We start from the raw sequence: 15,846 nt of genomic DNA on the forward strand, positions 1-15,846 counted from the left end.
GTCACAGCCCCATGACAGGGTTATGTGTTTGGACCCCAGGGAGCGGTCCGGGAGCGTGTTCCTTTCTTTTCAGATGCCGCTCAGAACAATTCATGCCTGCAGAGACCCAAGTCCTCGTCACAGAAATGAGGACTCCATTGTAAAGATGTAGCAAGCTCTTGAGGCTCAACAACGGGATATCTGGGAACTCAAAGCATGTGTGAATGAGCCAATGATGGAAGGCCAAGACCCAGCATCCTCGAACCATCCCGTGGCCTCCGTTGACCCATTTCCTTCTCTCCGGTAACAGCCTCTCCTCCTCCAGAGTTGGCTGCGTCCGAAGAGATAGAAGGAGAGCCCATAGATTATTTGTCTGCATACGCTACAGATTATTCAGCATGACGCCAACCGGCCCCGAGCGTAGTCATAGCCCTGTTAGGCAGGGATGCAAGGGGGAGACCCACAGTCTCTGCAGTGGTAAGGGGCTGCCCCAGGAATTTTATTACAGATACTGGGGCAGCAATTAGCATTGTCCATGTCAAGGATCCTAGATCCTCTTCTCTGTCATCAGGTTGTACAAAACGCTTTCAGTTTTTGCAAACAGTCAGGTTGTTACCACACTTTCTAAACCCACTGAAGTACAGAGAGGTCACCTAGGAAAGGTTCAGACCTTTGCATTGATGAAATTAGCAGAACCAAGGAATTGCCTATTGGGAACTGATTTCCTGTACAAACAGGGATATGTTCTTGATTTGGTTAACCCAGGGGTCTCAAACTCAATTTACCTTAGGGCCAGTGCCAGTCCTCAAATCCTCCCAGCAGGCCAATAACATCGCTGAAGATGGTGTTCACGCCACCTCCTGGCCCGTTTATCACCTTTTTCCCTCGCTCCCTTGGCCTCATGCCGGCGACTAGTGACACTGCCTCCCTGGCTGACTCTGCCCGGCGACTAGTGATGGTATCTCTGTCCCTCTCCCCCAGCCAATGGAAGCTGCGGAGGGGAACACCTGCAGCAGACAGCCGATAGTGTGGCTGCATGGGTCTCTCCTCTACGGCTCCACCAGCAGGGGTTGGGAACCACTTGCAGGGAGCCGAGCTGCCCAAGGTGAATTCACAGGGAGGGTCCCAGGAGCAGCAGGCTGGAGCAACGTTGAGGGAAGGAGATGTGACTCGCTCCTGCCCACTCCCCTCCTGGCCCCACCTTTGGCCAGCAGCCATGAGGCCTGGATGAAAGAACTTCTAAAAAAGTTTCCATGGGCCACGGTGGGGAGGTTCTAAGGTGACCAGAGAGCAAGTGTGAAAAATTGGGATGGGAGGTGGGGGGTAACAGGAGCCTATATAAGAAAAAGACCCCAAGATCGGGACTGTCCCTATAAAATCATGACATCTGGTCACCCTAGGAGGTTCTTCTTTTCTTCACTGCACCCCGTGATTGCCTTCTCAGGGCGGATTACATCAGCCCCACCTGGCTCCAGGCCTTTTTCTCCTTGCAATTCTTCTCCACCCAGTCCCCCACACACTCCCTTGTTCACACTCTCTCTGATCGCCTGGTGGAATATTGCAAAGCTTGAAGGTTATACAAGTGGTAGCTGAAAAGGTTACAAAACTTGCAAAAGTTACAAGATGTAAAAGGCTCTGCTAAAAATGACTAAATGTTACAAAGTTTGCAAAAGTTTACAGAACTTAATGATCACACTAGCAAGGACTGAAAAGTTACAAAGCTTAACAATTGCATTCTGCTGGACTGAGCCCAGGCTTTACACACACTGAAGACAACAGTCAACCAGGCTATTCCCCCGATTCCCACTTTTGAAAACCTCACCATTATCCAGTCCAACCAGCCTATCAGAATTTAACTATCCAATGTACCCACAGTTTTCTTGTCCACACTCCCCCCTCAAGGTTACAGTTAAAGTCATTACTGGCTGGTAAGAAGAACCACCTCATACAAACTACTAACGATATGGACAAAGCCAAACACGCTCTTACCCAGTTAATGAAAGAGGATCATGAGCCTGCAATGACTCCCGGGAAAAAATTTGGATTAAAAGGACCAGATATTATCCAAGGAAGTGCAATTAATTTCCATGTTTTAGGATGCCTGCAGCATAGAATCTCAGGGTTGGAAGGGACCTCAGGAGGTCAGCCAGTCCCACCCCCTGCTTAAAGCAGGCCCAATCCCCAGACAGATTTTTGCCCAAGATGCCTAAATGGCCCCTCAAGGATTGAACTCACAACCCTGCACTTAGCAGGTCAATATCCAAACCCCTGATATCTAACCAGCCCAAACACAGACCTACATGGGCAGCAAATGTTCAGGCTAATGAATAGGTATACATGGTACCTACTCCAGAAACATGCCAGGGGCCAGAATCCCAGCTTTATAATCACCTTCCTCCACCCGACCAAGGGAAACTGGCATTAAAACTATCCCCACAGATAACCACCTGCACCCGTACCTATGTGACAGGGTTCACTGTTGCAAACCACCCCATCAAAGGGGGGCATGGAGCCTATAGGATTAACCCGCTGGCTTGCACAGATCGAGCTTTTCTTAGCGTTCAAGTGTTTGGTTTATTGTAACAGGTTTAAAGATTTATATAAAGGTGAGTTTGGCTGTAATGCAAGGGCCCTACAGGCCAGATCCTGTATGCAGAACTCAGGCAAAGTTAGCATCTATGTCTGGGGCCTTTCACCCAGAGAGACAGATAATGCTAGAATGGCACAGGGGGGTTTCCAAGGCTGTACCCTCAGACTTAACCGGTGCACCACCAGAAAAGAACCGACATAATCGGGACAACAAAAATAGTGTGTGTGTGTGTGTGTGCGTGTGTGTGTGTGCAATCTAATGTCATTAATATGTCTGTACATGTCATCAATGCGCTCAGACAGACCAGCCTATGGCACACAAGACCCTAACATTTTTGTGGGTGAGAACTGAAGGTTGGGCACAGGGGGAGGGTCCAGGCATCTGGCCCCTATAAAAAGGGCCTGGCTAGAGGGGGCCTGGGCTGGTTTTTCCTAGAACGTTCTAAGTTCCAAGGGGACTGGACGAAGCTGATTTCCAGAAGCCTTTGCTCTAAGTTGTGTGTGTCAGGTTTTCATTTTCAGTTTAAGTTAGTTAAGTAAACTTGAAGTTAACTCCGATAGCTCTTAGCTCCAGCTTCTTCTAAGCTCTGCCCCCTCAAGAACCCCCGAGGCGAGGCTGGGCCTGTGTCTCTCACCACCAGGTTATCAAGGAAGGGTGTGAGTGTTACCCAAAGCTTTGTAGCATATAACACCGTAACACCATCCGTATCTTCTGAATAGCAGCAACACAATTGTAATTTTGTAACTCTGATTATTTTACCATTTAATTACTACTTCATTTCTCTTAATAAAAAGTCTTTACGGCTCTATCTGTCTCAGTGGGAGCTTCCTGTCATCCCTCCGAGGGCCCTTTGTAAATTCTGTGGAGCCTGATTCAGGCCAAGAACCTTATTATCTTCTATTGAAACAGACGGTGAGCCTGAAACCCACACGATCCAAATATTAACCTCCTCAATCACGCAACAGACTGGCACCATGACAGCTGGTTTAACTGCTCAGCTGGGGGGGTTAAACCTGCTCCTCCATGGGGGGGCATGTCTCCTAACTGGCCCTGCCCAGAGCCCATTTCCCTCCCCGTTGTCGCCCCCCCGCCTCTGCCTCCTCGCCAGTGCTCGGATGTGCCAGGCATGTCCTGGCTCTGAGAGGCTCAGGGCTGGGTGTGCTGGGAAGTGTGTGTCTCATGGCCCAGACCCGCCCCCCACACCCCGCACTTTGTCTGGCTTGGCTCCCCCAGGGCTCCAGCTGGCGGAGCAGGCAGGCAATGCGCCTTTCACTTTAATTTCCTCCCCAGCTGCTGCTTCCTCCCCGCAACGGCTGCACGTGTGCACGTGTTTGTGCATAAGTAGGTGTGTGCACACCTCTGTGTGTGCTGGGGCCAGCTCCCCGCTAGCCTGGGAGGGAGAATGCCAGCGAATGCTCTGTGCGGGTCGGGATCTCACCCAAGCTGCTGGATGCCTTCACTTTTAGCGCCTTTTTGGCAATGCCATTTGGGCTCGGAGCTACTGCCCTGCTCTAGCCCCCATTGCCCTGGGAGCCAGGCAGCTCCCCCCTCTCCCCATAGTGACCCTGGGAGCCAGGGCAGGGCTGTTATCCCACTACTGCCCACGCAGAGACTGAGGCACACAGAGACTTGGCCCAGGCCACCCAGGAAGCTCTGGCAGAGACGGGAACTGAACCTGTCCTGAGGCCCAGGCTAGTGCTCTAACCACTAGGTATTTCTGCTAGACAACCCTTCCAGGGTGGCGTGACTTCACCTGCCACTGAGATGCATCCACCTCTGAGCTGGAATGTGGCAGCTGTTTGCAAGCAACACAGTTACGCTGCCCAATGGTGCACGGCAGGGAGTGAAACACACTGGCGTGAATCCGCTCCTGCTGCAGTGGCCAGACTCTATGGACACAGCCCTCTGCCTGGCGTGAGCCCTCCGGCCCCCGCTGGGCACTAGTCACGCTGGAGTCTCACCAGACTCCCAGGACAGGTGCCAGGTCCCCAGGAAAAAAGGGACAGCGCGGGTGGCAGGGGAGGGATGGAATGGGGCTGGGCGAAGCTGTACTGTGAGCCATGGGCACCCTGTGTTCAGTCTAACGGGCCCCGGGCAGGGCATGAGACACACAAGGGGGCATGGGGTGCAGCTGCCCTTGCCACCACTAGGGGGTGCTCCTGGTGTGTACAGTGTGGTATGGTGGCAAAAAGTGACTGTGGGGGGAGGAGGAGGGTCTATTCCGGGCTCTGCCGGTGACCTTGGACAAGTACCTGTGCCTCTCTGTGCCTCAGTTTCCCCTGCTGCCCCTTCTTTAGTTAGATTGTGAGTCCTGTGAAGCAGGGACTGTCCTGCATGGTGTGTTTCTGCAGCGCCCAGCACAACATGACCCTGGTCCTGGTTGGGGTCAGGGAGGAACTGGGCACAACAGATCCTCAATATCAATGAGGTTGGGGTAGTGCCTGGCGAGACAGGGCCCTGATCTCGGCTGGGCTTGCGGCAGCGCCCGGCCCGATGGGGCCCCACTCTTGGCTGTGGGCTCTGTGTAATGCAACCTGCTACGGGTCACTCTTGCGCGGGTGCCAGGAGCACTGTTCTGAGCAGCTCCAGCCACTCGCCCCAGTAACCGCATGGGAGCTGGTGGGTCACACTGACAATATTTCCATCCTTTATTTGCACCAGCAGGAGCTTTACAGCCTCCTTCTCGTTAGCCAGCCTGCGCTTGGTTCTCCGTGATTCTAGCTCCTGGCTCGACCCGGGTGGACAATCTCCCCAGTCGGCAATGCTCCTGTCGCCCCAGTCCCCTGCGTGGCCTGTGATCCATCATGCGGCAGCTGCCAGGCGCCAGGGTCTCCAGGGTGTCGCCGGGGCGGGTCTCTGCCCTGCAGCTTGGGCCGTTACTTACCCCAGTGCAAAATGGGAATTACCTGGCGGGACACCAGTGAGGCTGGGCCAGGCTCTGAGCTGCTCCTTCCTCCAGCTGCCGGCGGGTGAGGCTGACTCAGGCTCAGGGCTGTCAGAGCGCGGCTAGGGAGGGAATTTCCCCCAGCTCAGTGTGGCGGGAGCCCTGGGGGCTTTTCCACCCTCCTCTGCAGTGTGGGGCCTGGATCACCCCAGCACAGGGCTCTTGATCAGTTCCCTGCATGGCAGAGTCTCCAGGGCTGGTTGTTCCTGTTCTCTGCCCCGGGCCTGACCTGCTGGGATCAGCAGAGGGGTGATGTGCTGAAAGGCTGGACCATCCCAGGAGCTCAGCCCCCACCCGCAGGGGAGCGGGGTTCCCCAGAGCCAGCCCCCTGCGAGGCATCCCGAGAACAGCCGGTTTGGCCAGAGAGCTTCTTCATGCTCCCCCAACGCGCTGGGGCTCTGCTGGCAATCCCGGCCCCGAGACGCTCTGCAAATGCCATTGGCCCTTTAACTCTGACGGCTCCGGGGCCAGCTGCTCCCCAGCAATAAACGAGCAATAAACGAGCAATAAACGACAGCAATAAACGAGCCGTGGGGTCGGAAAAGTCCGGCAGGGGAATTTACCAACGTTTGCGTGTAACATAGAAACAGTTCCCTTCGCCCCCCGCCAGAATCTCTCCCTTACTCTTTCTTCACACTGACGGGGGGGTTCGCTTCCAGTTATTAACGTCATTGACCCCCTGCCCCCTCCCGCCCCGGCCTGAGGAGCGCAGATCCTGGCCCCTGCCACGCCGCGCCCAGCTCAGCCCCACAGGAGAGGGAGACCTGGTATCCCTGAGTCCGCTCCGTGGCCGGGGATACAGGGGGGTGAGGGAGGACGTAGAGTCTTGCGATTCAGCTGATCCGAGAACGGACCCCCCGGCCTGTCTCAGTTGCATGGACCCGGCGATCCCAAAGCCCATCTGGTTAGTGTCGAACCATTTTCACAGTGATCTCATGGGTCCCTTCGCACGTGCCCCGGGCGGCCGCCTCCCCAGCTGGGGCAGAGCTTGTGTGCAGCTCAGAGGCGCCTTCCCCATCGCTAGCAGAAGTGGTTAGAGGCGGCCGTTAACGTCGTTCCCCTCCCGGCACAACTGTTCTGACTTAGTGTTTCCTGCTGGGCCTGGGGTCTCCCAGCCACCTGCTTCCCCAGCGGGGCAGAGCTCAGCTGCAGCCAGACGTCCCTCTGGCCAAGGACACGGGAGATTCCAGCCCTGGACATCCTGGGGTGTCTGCCCAGCGCCAGGCGCCTCCTTCTCTCTCCGGAGAGCAGCTGGTGTGTGCAAGGGAGGGCCCCGGGCTGCCGGCGCAGAGGCCATGAACTGCCAGGCTCTTGGCACTGCCCAGCATCCCAAGGGTTAACGGGGCCGCCGCGCGGGCGAAGGGGTAAAGCAGCGGTGAGGAGCCCTAAGGCTCTGGGTCCTGCAGTCCAGACCTAGACACTGTGCTCCACATCAGGTGTGCTCTGGGCGGCCCCGTTCAGGTTCGTCTGCTCGGCCGGCTTGGCCTGCTGCTGTCTGAGCCGGTACTTGCGGATTCTCTTGGAGCGATAGTACATGTAGCCCCACGCGGCTAGTCCGGCCCCAGCAGCAGCCGCACCTACCAGCCCCAGGACCAACGGCAGGATGTGGAAGTCTGTTAAAGAAGGAGCGAGGTTGAGAAGGACAAAGAGCTGGTTCGGCCTTGTGGGGTGGGCAGTGGGGTGGGACTCAGGACACCTGGGTTCTACTCTGCTCAGCCACTGGCTTTGGGTAAGTACCTCACCCGCTCAGTGCCTCAGTTTCCCCTGCCACTCTTTGCCTTTTAGATGGTGAGGTCTCTGGGCAGGGACTGTCCCTCACACTGTGTCTGTGCAGCACCCAGCCTGATGGGGCCCTGATCTCGGCCAGGGTCTGGACAGCGCCTGGCCCGACGGGGTCCCAATCTGGGCTGGGGTCTGGGCAGCGCCCGGCCCTATGGGGCACTGATCTTGGCTGAGGCCTGGACAGCACCTGGCACGACGGGGCCCTGATCTCAGCTGGGGCCTGGGCAGTGCCTGGCCCGACGGGGCCCTGATCTCGGTTGCTGTTCTGTCATATTACACATAATCAGTAGCAGTAGGAGTTGGGACAGAGATGCACCTGAAAATCGACAGGCTGCAGGACTCTGCCAGTCTGACCTCCAGCAAGACGCCAGGCCAGAGAATGGCAGCCCGGATCCCCGTACTGAGCCCCGCAGCTTTGGGGGGCACTTGAGTTCCTAAATCCCGTGGAAAGTTAATGGGGTTTTACCTGAGACCCATTCACTTTCACTCCTAAATCCCCTTGGTGCTTTGAAATCCCCCCTCTGGGTCACCTGCTGGAGGATCCACCAAAAGCCACTTACATTCCACCTGAACAGTCACATCCCGGCTGGCTGAGCCGTGCGGGTTGGATGCTTTGCAGTGGTAGGTCCCGGCATCCTCTCTCCTGACCTGCTGCTGCACCCCGATGCTGACAGACACCCCGTCCTTCGTGCACTCCACAGCTGGCGCTGGGTTCCCCCGGGCCAGGCAGGAGAAGCTTTGCTTCGTCCCCTCCTTCCAGATCCACTCCCTGGGGCAGCCAGAGTCGTCCATCCTGGGCCCGTCTGGAAGCGAGAGGGGGCGGTTGGTTACACTGCCCAGTGCTGTGTAGCCCCATCTCCTGCCCTCCCCTGGGGCTGCTGCCAAGGACGGCGGCTCTCCCCTGCCACAGAAGCCTCCTTGCTGGGCTCTCCCCACTGCCCTGCCAGGCACCAGCAGCCCTGCTCTGGGGCAGCACAGGGGGCCCTGCGGGCAAGGCAACAGCCTGGACTTGGGAGCTCTGGGGTCAAGCTCTGCCTCTGCCATGGCCGCCTGGTGTGACTCTGGGTCTGAGCCAATGGGGCCCTGATCTCGGCTGGAGTCTGGGCAGTGCCTGGCACGATGGGGCCCTGATCTCGGCCGGGGTCTGGGCAGTGCCCAGTGTGACGAGGCCCTAACACCCTAATGCTAAGAACCGATTGGACCCAGTGCATTTCTCTGGACGCTGCTGCACAGGAATGGCCGCCCCAGGTCACTGTCCCAGCCGAGTGAGTCTGAACTAAAGCTTGTGGGAGTGGAGTGGGAGGATGGGCCAGGAGCCCTGGGTTCGAGTCCTTGGCCGAGGATCTGGGGGGCTCAGCGGACATGTGAAAAGGGGGTGTTGCTTCCTGACTGCAGGGGGGTGAGCACAGAGCATGGCCGGTGGTGACGGGGCCGGAGCTACATCTCAGACTGAGCCGAGGCCCCTCTACTCACAGAAGACAGTAAGCCTGGCGGACGTGTGTTTCACAGCCGGGATGCCTGAGTGAGGCCTTGCTTCACACATGAACTCCCTCCCGTCGTCTTCCTCACCAGCCGTCAGCTGGAACTGCACAGGGGGCTGGGCGGGGGAGCTGGGGACCAGGACTCGCTTGGCGTCTCTGAGCTGGAGCAGGACGCCCAGGGGGTCGGCCTCAGGAGAACGGCACGTAACGATTACGCTGCTGTTAACGAGGGTCCGGGACTCAGTTACCTCCAGAACAGGCTCGGGGAGACCTGCAAGGGACCAGGACAGAGCTGCTGCTTGGCCGGGGCTGCTGATCCCCCTCCGAGGGGCCGCACGCTGGCTCCCCGGCAGGACGCTTCATTCGAGACCGGACAGGTGAGATGGTCAAAGCCAGCTGGGGGCTGGACACAGCTGGCCCCTTCAAATTAACCCCCAGACCCCGAACGGAGTTAGGCCCAGATCCCATGGGAGTTAAGCGCCCAGTTCCTCCCGCAGGTTGCTCCACGCATGGACTGGTACCTAAATCCCCATGGCTCCCCTCCAGCTCCGGCCGGCGAGGGCTCCTTTCTCTGGCAGCGCCCGCTCCTCATGCCCTGCATCAGGGTACGAACCAGCCTCTCCCCAGTGGGGCAGGCCGGGCCAGGGGCAGACTGACCCCCGTCTCCACATGGCTGGGGGGGCTTAGTGGCCTCGCCTGCTCCCTTCCAGTCCAGTGTGGCTCTGACTCTCTGGAGCCGCTGGGAGGAATTCCCTGGCCTGGGCTACGCAGCCGCTCAGCCGCGATGGCAGAATGGTTTGTTGGGAGCATCCCCAGCTCAGTGGAGCACCTGTGTGGAAGGGGAGCCGGGCCAAAGCCCCACAGAGGGGCTGTCAGGGGACGAGTCCCAGGCCAGGCTAGGACTGGGCGTGGGAGCAGGGAGGGGATCTGGTGCGGGGGGACTCGTGAGAAATCGGGCCGGGGAGGGGGCTGAGTTCTGCTCTGGGCTTGGGGCGAGTTTCAGCTTGAAAATGCCAATGAAAAGTCCAGGGGGAGGAACCGACCTGAACTGAAACCAGCCCCCGCAGGAGCTGAACCCACAGAGATCTGCCCAGCCTCCATGCCAGCCCGGCCCACAGTGCAACGTCACCCACCAAGCCCCCCGAGCCCTCAAAATCTGGGCAGGCCCTGTTCTGGGCGCAGCCGGGATCCCCCCAGACACTCACTGTAAACGAGAATGCTCTGCCTTGTGGATCTGGACACGGGCCCCACGGTCACGGTGCATTTCAGCTCACGCTGTCCCGGGAACGGGGACCAAACCTCGCCCTGGGCGGTGGCCGTGTCGCCTGACGTGGTGACGGTGAAGTTCAGGCTCTCTCCCCCAAAGGACAGGGTGAACCGGGCCTCTCCCACAGTGGGGAAGACCCCGGCCACCCCACAGCGGGCGGTCGCCCTGGTGCCCACCTCGATATAGAGGGAGGTTAGGAGCTGGGGCTCCTCTGGGAGATCTGCAGCAGGCGAGAAAAACCATCGCGGGGCATGAGGGCAACATCAGCAAAGGGAACCGCTTGGGACCCAGCGAGGAAATCCAGAGACACGGTGACAACGGGGGCTGAGATGCAGTTTGCTCCCGATCGAACTACCAACCTGTTTATCCAGCCCCGTGCTGTCCCCCTCAGTCTTCTCCCCATCTTATGTCTCTATCCCTCCACTGTCCCCTCCAGCTGTCTGTCCATCCCCTGCCCAGACTCACCCCTCTATCTTCCTGTCCAGCCCCAGACTGCCCCCCCACACTTCTCCCTCTGCCTCCAGCTGATGGACCCATCGCTGCTGTTCTTGGCCCCGTTCCACACCCTGCTCTCACCACTCCCCCATAGCAGCCCTGAAAGCACTCTGCCCTCCTCTGCTCCCGCCAGGCCCTGAAGGCTGAAAAAGGGGAAGGAATCATCACCCCGAAGGGGAAGCAGGAGCCTGACGCCGTACGAGGCACAGCCCCACAGCGACTGCCTGTTGCAGGAGTGAGACAACCCACCCGCGAGGGACCCTCCCTCTCACGGCTGAGTGGGGGCCCTCCTGGGCTCAGACAGTACCCTTGGCTCCCACCCCCAGCACTTGGGCAATGTGACTACACGTCCCCCCTCTATGTAGCACGTGGGAGATGGGGGGCATCCCTTTAAATAGCTGTGACCCCTCCATGAGTGCTCACTCTGTTCTGCAGGTCAGACGCCAGCCTCAGCTGAGCCTGGTGGGGCTGGGGGGAACTCGCAAACAGGGTGCGTGAGACTCACGCTGCAATTGTGTAAAGAGCAGGAGACACATCGGTCTGCATTAGGGGAGCCTCCAAAGGGGTAGCCCTGGACATCTCGGCCACCTCGGAGAACAGATCTCAGCCCCCAACCATCGACAGGCCCAGGACAGCAGGGAAACCATCCTGGCAAGGGAGCATTTGGGGCCTGTTTGTGGGGAGATGAATATCAGCAGAGGGTGCAGGGAGCTGGGCAGTCAGGCAAAGCCCCTGTGTCCCCTGAACTGCCAGCACCTGGAGCGGTGTGTCTGGCACCCAAAGCGAGTCTCCAGTGCATGGAGGAGCAGTGGGCATGGCACATGGAACAGTGTCTCTGGTGCCCAGAGCAGTGTGTCTGGTACACAAAGCGTGTCTCTGGTGCACGGAGCAGTGTGTCTGGTGCACGGAGGAGCAGTGGGTATGTCTCTGGCTTACAAAGCATGTCTCCAGTGCCTGGAGCGGTGTGTCTGGCTCCCAAAGCGTGTCTCTGGTGCATAGAGAAGCAGTGGGTATGGCACATGGATAGTGTCTCTGGTCCACGGAACGGTGTCTCTGGTGCACGGAGGAGCAGTGGGCATGGCACATGCAGAGTGTCTCTGGTGCATGGAACCGTGTCTCTGGTGCACGGAGGAGCAGTGGGCATGGCACATGGAGAGTGTCTCTGGTGCACGGAGGAGCAGTGTGTATGGCACATGGAGAGTGTCTCTGGTGCACAGAGGAGCAGTGAGCATGGCACATGGAGTGTGTCTCTGGTGCACAGAGTGGTGTGTCTGGCACATGGAGCATGTGGGAACTCACCATAAACCTTGAGTTCCACCGCAGAGGAGCTGTTTTCGAAGTGGGGCCCGTGCGGTGTCAGGTCCAGGGTTGCGTGGCAGGTGATCTCCTGCCCGTGGTCCCATCGCTGAGGGGTGATCTCATGGGTCACTGGGATGTTGTTGGGTCCGATCCTGGTATGGTTCTGGAAGGTCTCCATGTGCAGGGTCTGTGCCCCCCGGCGGATGGTCACGGTGAGGTGTGTGACGGGAGCCACGTTCAGAACCCAGCACGTCAGGTTATAGGCCCGACCCAGCTCCATCTCGGGGAGAGGCTCCAGCACCACCCGCTCCGGCGGCCCTGGAGCCAGAGGGGGAAGCACCCGAAGGTCAGTTAATCAGATCCCATCGACCCGGGTGCTGCTGAAAGGCGCCACTCGAAAAGAGCTTGGAAGCTGCATCCCCGCGCCCCAGGACGGCTGAGCCCTGCCCCGGAGGGGACCCTGCTAGCGGCGAGAGCCAGGCTCAGACTCGCTGACCAGCCGGCAGGTGCTCTATGTGGGGCAGGGGGTTGGGATGTGGATTCCTGCCCTGCCAGGAACCGGACTGAGCCCCCCCAACTCCCCCTGCCCAACGGCTGCCAGAGGGTAACTACCCGCAGGTGCTGCCTGGCTTAATGGATCAGAGCCAGTGTCCCCAGAGGGGAAAGGCCTGTGTCCCGTTCCCTGCCCCACCCCCCAGCCAGCCAGACCCCTGCCCTGGGGCCAGAGCCCAGCTTTGTACCCTAGTGTCCGTCAGCAACTTTTCCCTTTCTCTAGCACTACACTGCACCAGTGTATCAGTGGCACAAAAGCTGCCCCAGACCCACTGCAGCTGGGAGCCAGCGGCACTTACGGTAAGTGGAAATGTTTGCAGCCGTCACCTTCGTATCTCCCCCGCAGGTGAAGTAGCACTGAGCGGCCGACACCCACTCCGTGATACCGACGAGGAGAACGGCCGCCCACCCAGGTCCACTTTTACTATCGGTTTTGGTGAGCGAGGTCTCCAGGCCACCCCTGGCACCAGGATCCTGGCACGTGGTGCTGCAGTTTATCCAGACGGACCCTCCGTGCTCCACCATGGCAGCTTCCGGAGAAACACTCACCTTAAACAAGCCCTGTGCAGCCCCTGAAACAGCAAACACCCCTGTCACGCTGCGCCCCTGAGATACACTCACGGCAAAGCAGCGTGCGAGACACACAGCCCATGTGGGTGAGCTCAGCCCCCGGAAACCCCTTACTGAGGCGCAGGGTGTTTTGGCTGGATGGGGCTGGGAGGTCTGCGCTGCGGCCCGAGGGGGGCTGGACCTTGCTGCTGCTCTGTGCCAGGTGCTGGGCGAGCGCCAGCCACAGTGTCACCTTGGCTCTGGAAAGTCCGAGGTTCGGTTCGCTCCCGGCTCCAGGTGCAGTGGAAAGGGGCTCCGGCCCTCCAGAGAACCAGGTGGTGCTAACGAGGCGCCTTTCCCAGGGCAGGAGGAGCTTGGCTGGGGCTGGTTCTGCAGGGATCCAGGAGAATATCCCGATCCAGCCCATTGCTCCCAGCAGCCCTTCACCGCCGGAGCCCAACACTCTCTCTCTCTCGGTTACTGCGAAGCTGGCTGAACACTGCACCCTTCCAGGTGTCCTCTCATCTCTGCACTCTGCCCTCAGCTGCAGTGGGGTCTGAGCGAGGCCCATGGCTTTGCACCAGTCTGCCGAGTCCTGGGACTGAGTCGTTTGCTTTCCCAGGTCATTGGGGTGGGGGATTCCTGGCCTCGTCCCCGGCCAGCCATGCCCGCTGGGTACAGGAATTCCAAAGTGTGTCCGCGGCGGACTCTGCCCTCGCTTGCCCCAGCCAAACACTTAGCCCCAGGCAGGAGCCCGGACTCCTCTTTCACAGGCTCCCCCAGCCCCAGCCCCTGCCGCAAAGAATGCAGGGCCGGATCCTCGGCTAGTGGGAACCAACCCAGCTCCCTTGGCTCAGTGGAGTGAGGCTGATTAACACCAGCCGGGCACCAAGCCCATAATAGGAACTTGGCAATGACACAGAATAAACAGTGGGCCAAGCGTGTCCCTGTTCTAATCCCCCTGCAGAACTTGGCCCGGCCCAGGGCCTGGGCTTAATATTCCATAGGCCGAACTCTGGGGCTCACGCTAGCGAAAAGGCTCTTGATTCCAGGGGGAGTTTTGCTCCAATAAGTCCTAAATTATTCATGTCGTGTTCCAGCCCTTGGAGACCCGGTCCGTGCCCCAAGGCAGCCGGGCAATGGCTTGCAGCGTGGGCCAGGCGAAGGAAAAGCAGTTTCTCTCTCTGCAGCGCGCGGTCACTCCAGTCTGCCAGATTCCCGCAGAATCTGGCCCCAGCTTCCTCCCAGACATTTAGGGGCTGATCCCCCCCGCCTGGCTCTCTGTGCAAAGTGAGCATGAAACACTCCTAGAGCCAGTGGGGACAGTGCTTCCCTCGCACTTGGGAGGCAGGCCCCCTTCATCAGCCTCACGCATGGGGCAGATCCCAATCTCAGCTCCCCAGGTCGATCCGCAGTCACTCCGGAGGAGGGGAGGGGGCATCGTCACAGCAGGGTGCATGAGAGTGGAAACTGACTTGTGGATCTAGAGACTTTTACACACACACACACAGAGTATGCACTAGTGACACAGACACACCCTCCCCACACACATACACACACTGGGGACTCACACACACAGTGCGGGTAGAACACTAGGGACACTTTGTTTCTCCGCACGAGAATCACTTTGGGAGACGCGCACACACACAGTGTATAACTTGGGGAGTGTCTCTCTCTCTCTCTCTCTCTCTCTCACACACACACACACACACTCTTCTGCTTCCCGAGCCACGCAGCCAAACGTGGTGCCAGGGTGCGGCGGGACAGGGGCCGGGGGCTGCGGGACAGGGGCCACTCAGGCCGGGGGCTGCGGGACAGGGGCCGGGGCTGCGGGACAGGGACCACTCAGGCCGGGGGCTGCGGACTAGGGACCGGGGGGCTGCGGGACAGGGGCCACTCAGGCCGGGGGCTGCGGGCTCGGGGCCGGGGGCTGCGGGACAGGGGCTCGGTCGCCGCTTACCTGCCAGAGCTGCCAGCGCGCACCAGGCCAGGAGCGGGAGCCGGAGCCGGAGCCGGACAGGCTGCGCCATGGCGCTGCAGGGACCCCTCCGGGGCCGGACCGCTCCCTCGGCGGCAGCCGGGCTCGGCGCGTAAGGCGGGGAGGCAGGCGCTGAATAAGCCGCCGGGCGCTGCTTTAAATTCAGAGGAGGATCCAGCGCGGTTCCCGGAAGCCGCGGCCCCCCCGGGCTGTGCCGGAGCTGGGGATTTCCAGCCCGGCTTTGCCAGAGGGACTTTTGATTTTCTCAGGCTTTCCAAGGCGTGGTTCCCCGGGGAAAGGCCCCCGCCCGGTGCCCTCCGGGGGGCTTGGAACGAGCCCTGCACTTGGTTATGTGGCAACAGGGACAGCACAGGGGCTTTCCCGTCCCGCACTGCCCCCCCCGCACCTGGGGCCTCCTTGGCTATGGGACCGGGGGGTACCGCCCCGCCAGCCCTTGGGTCTCTCCGCTCCCCCCATCACCCCCGCAGGGTCTGAAACGGCCTCTGCACTCGCTCCAGGGGCGGGTCACACCCCGCAGCAGGGGGCCGGAGCCCAGCTTGAAACAGCGTAAAGGGCTCTGACTGCCAGAGGCCCAGTGCTCGGCGCTGGCTGGGAACCCTTCAAAGTGTCTGGCTGCGCACCCACAAGCAACAGCTGCTTTTCCAAAGTGTCTGCCTGCACAGCCCGGGTTATCAGGGCTGAGACACGGGGCAGGGGGCGGTGTAGATAGATAGAGAGGGGGGGGGTGGATGGGCGGACAGACGGACAGACAGATGGGTGGACGGGCGGGGGACAGACAGACTGGCGGGGGGACAGGCAGACAGACAGGCGGACAGATGGGTGGACAGGCAGGGGGACAGACAGACTGGTGGGGGGACAGGCAGACAGACAGGCGGACAGATGCGTGGACAGGCGGGGGGACAGACAGAC

At 59.7% G+C, this 15,846-nt stretch overlaps 1 protein-coding gene across 1 annotated transcript in view; it reads right to left on the reverse strand.

Annotated features, from left to right (window-relative positions):
- LOC116831999 (uncharacterized) overlaps positions 1 to 15,010 on the reverse strand; it is a 70,547-nt gene extending 55,537 nt beyond the window's left edge. Inside the window, exons 1-8 of the mRNA XM_075061235.1 lie at positions 14,899 to 15,010; positions 12,689 to 12,961; positions 11,838 to 12,155; positions 9,982 to 10,263; positions 8,769 to 9,047; positions 7,856 to 8,098; positions 6,933 to 7,126; positions 5,476 to 5,575 (exon numbers count right to left, since the gene is read on the reverse strand). Of these exons, the coding sequence (XP_074917336.1) occupies positions 5,476 to 5,575; positions 6,933 to 7,126; positions 7,856 to 8,098; positions 8,769 to 9,047; positions 9,982 to 10,263; positions 11,838 to 12,155; positions 12,689 to 12,961; positions 14,899 to 14,968 (1,759 nt within the window). The 5' untranslated portion in view covers positions 14,969 to 15,010. The remainder of the gene's footprint in view (positions 1 to 5,475; positions 5,576 to 6,932; positions 7,127 to 7,855; positions 8,099 to 8,768; positions 9,048 to 9,981; positions 10,264 to 11,837; positions 12,156 to 12,688; positions 12,962 to 14,898) is intronic.
- Between the last annotated feature and the right edge of the window lie 836 nt (positions 15,011 to 15,846).

This window comes from Chelonoidis abingdonii, chromosome 26 (assembly GCF_003597395.2).
Source record: "Chelonoidis abingdonii isolate Lonesome George chromosome 26, CheloAbing_2.0, whole genome shotgun sequence".
NCBI classification, from domain to species: domain Eukaryota; kingdom Metazoa; phylum Chordata; order Testudines; family Testudinidae; genus Chelonoidis; species Chelonoidis abingdonii.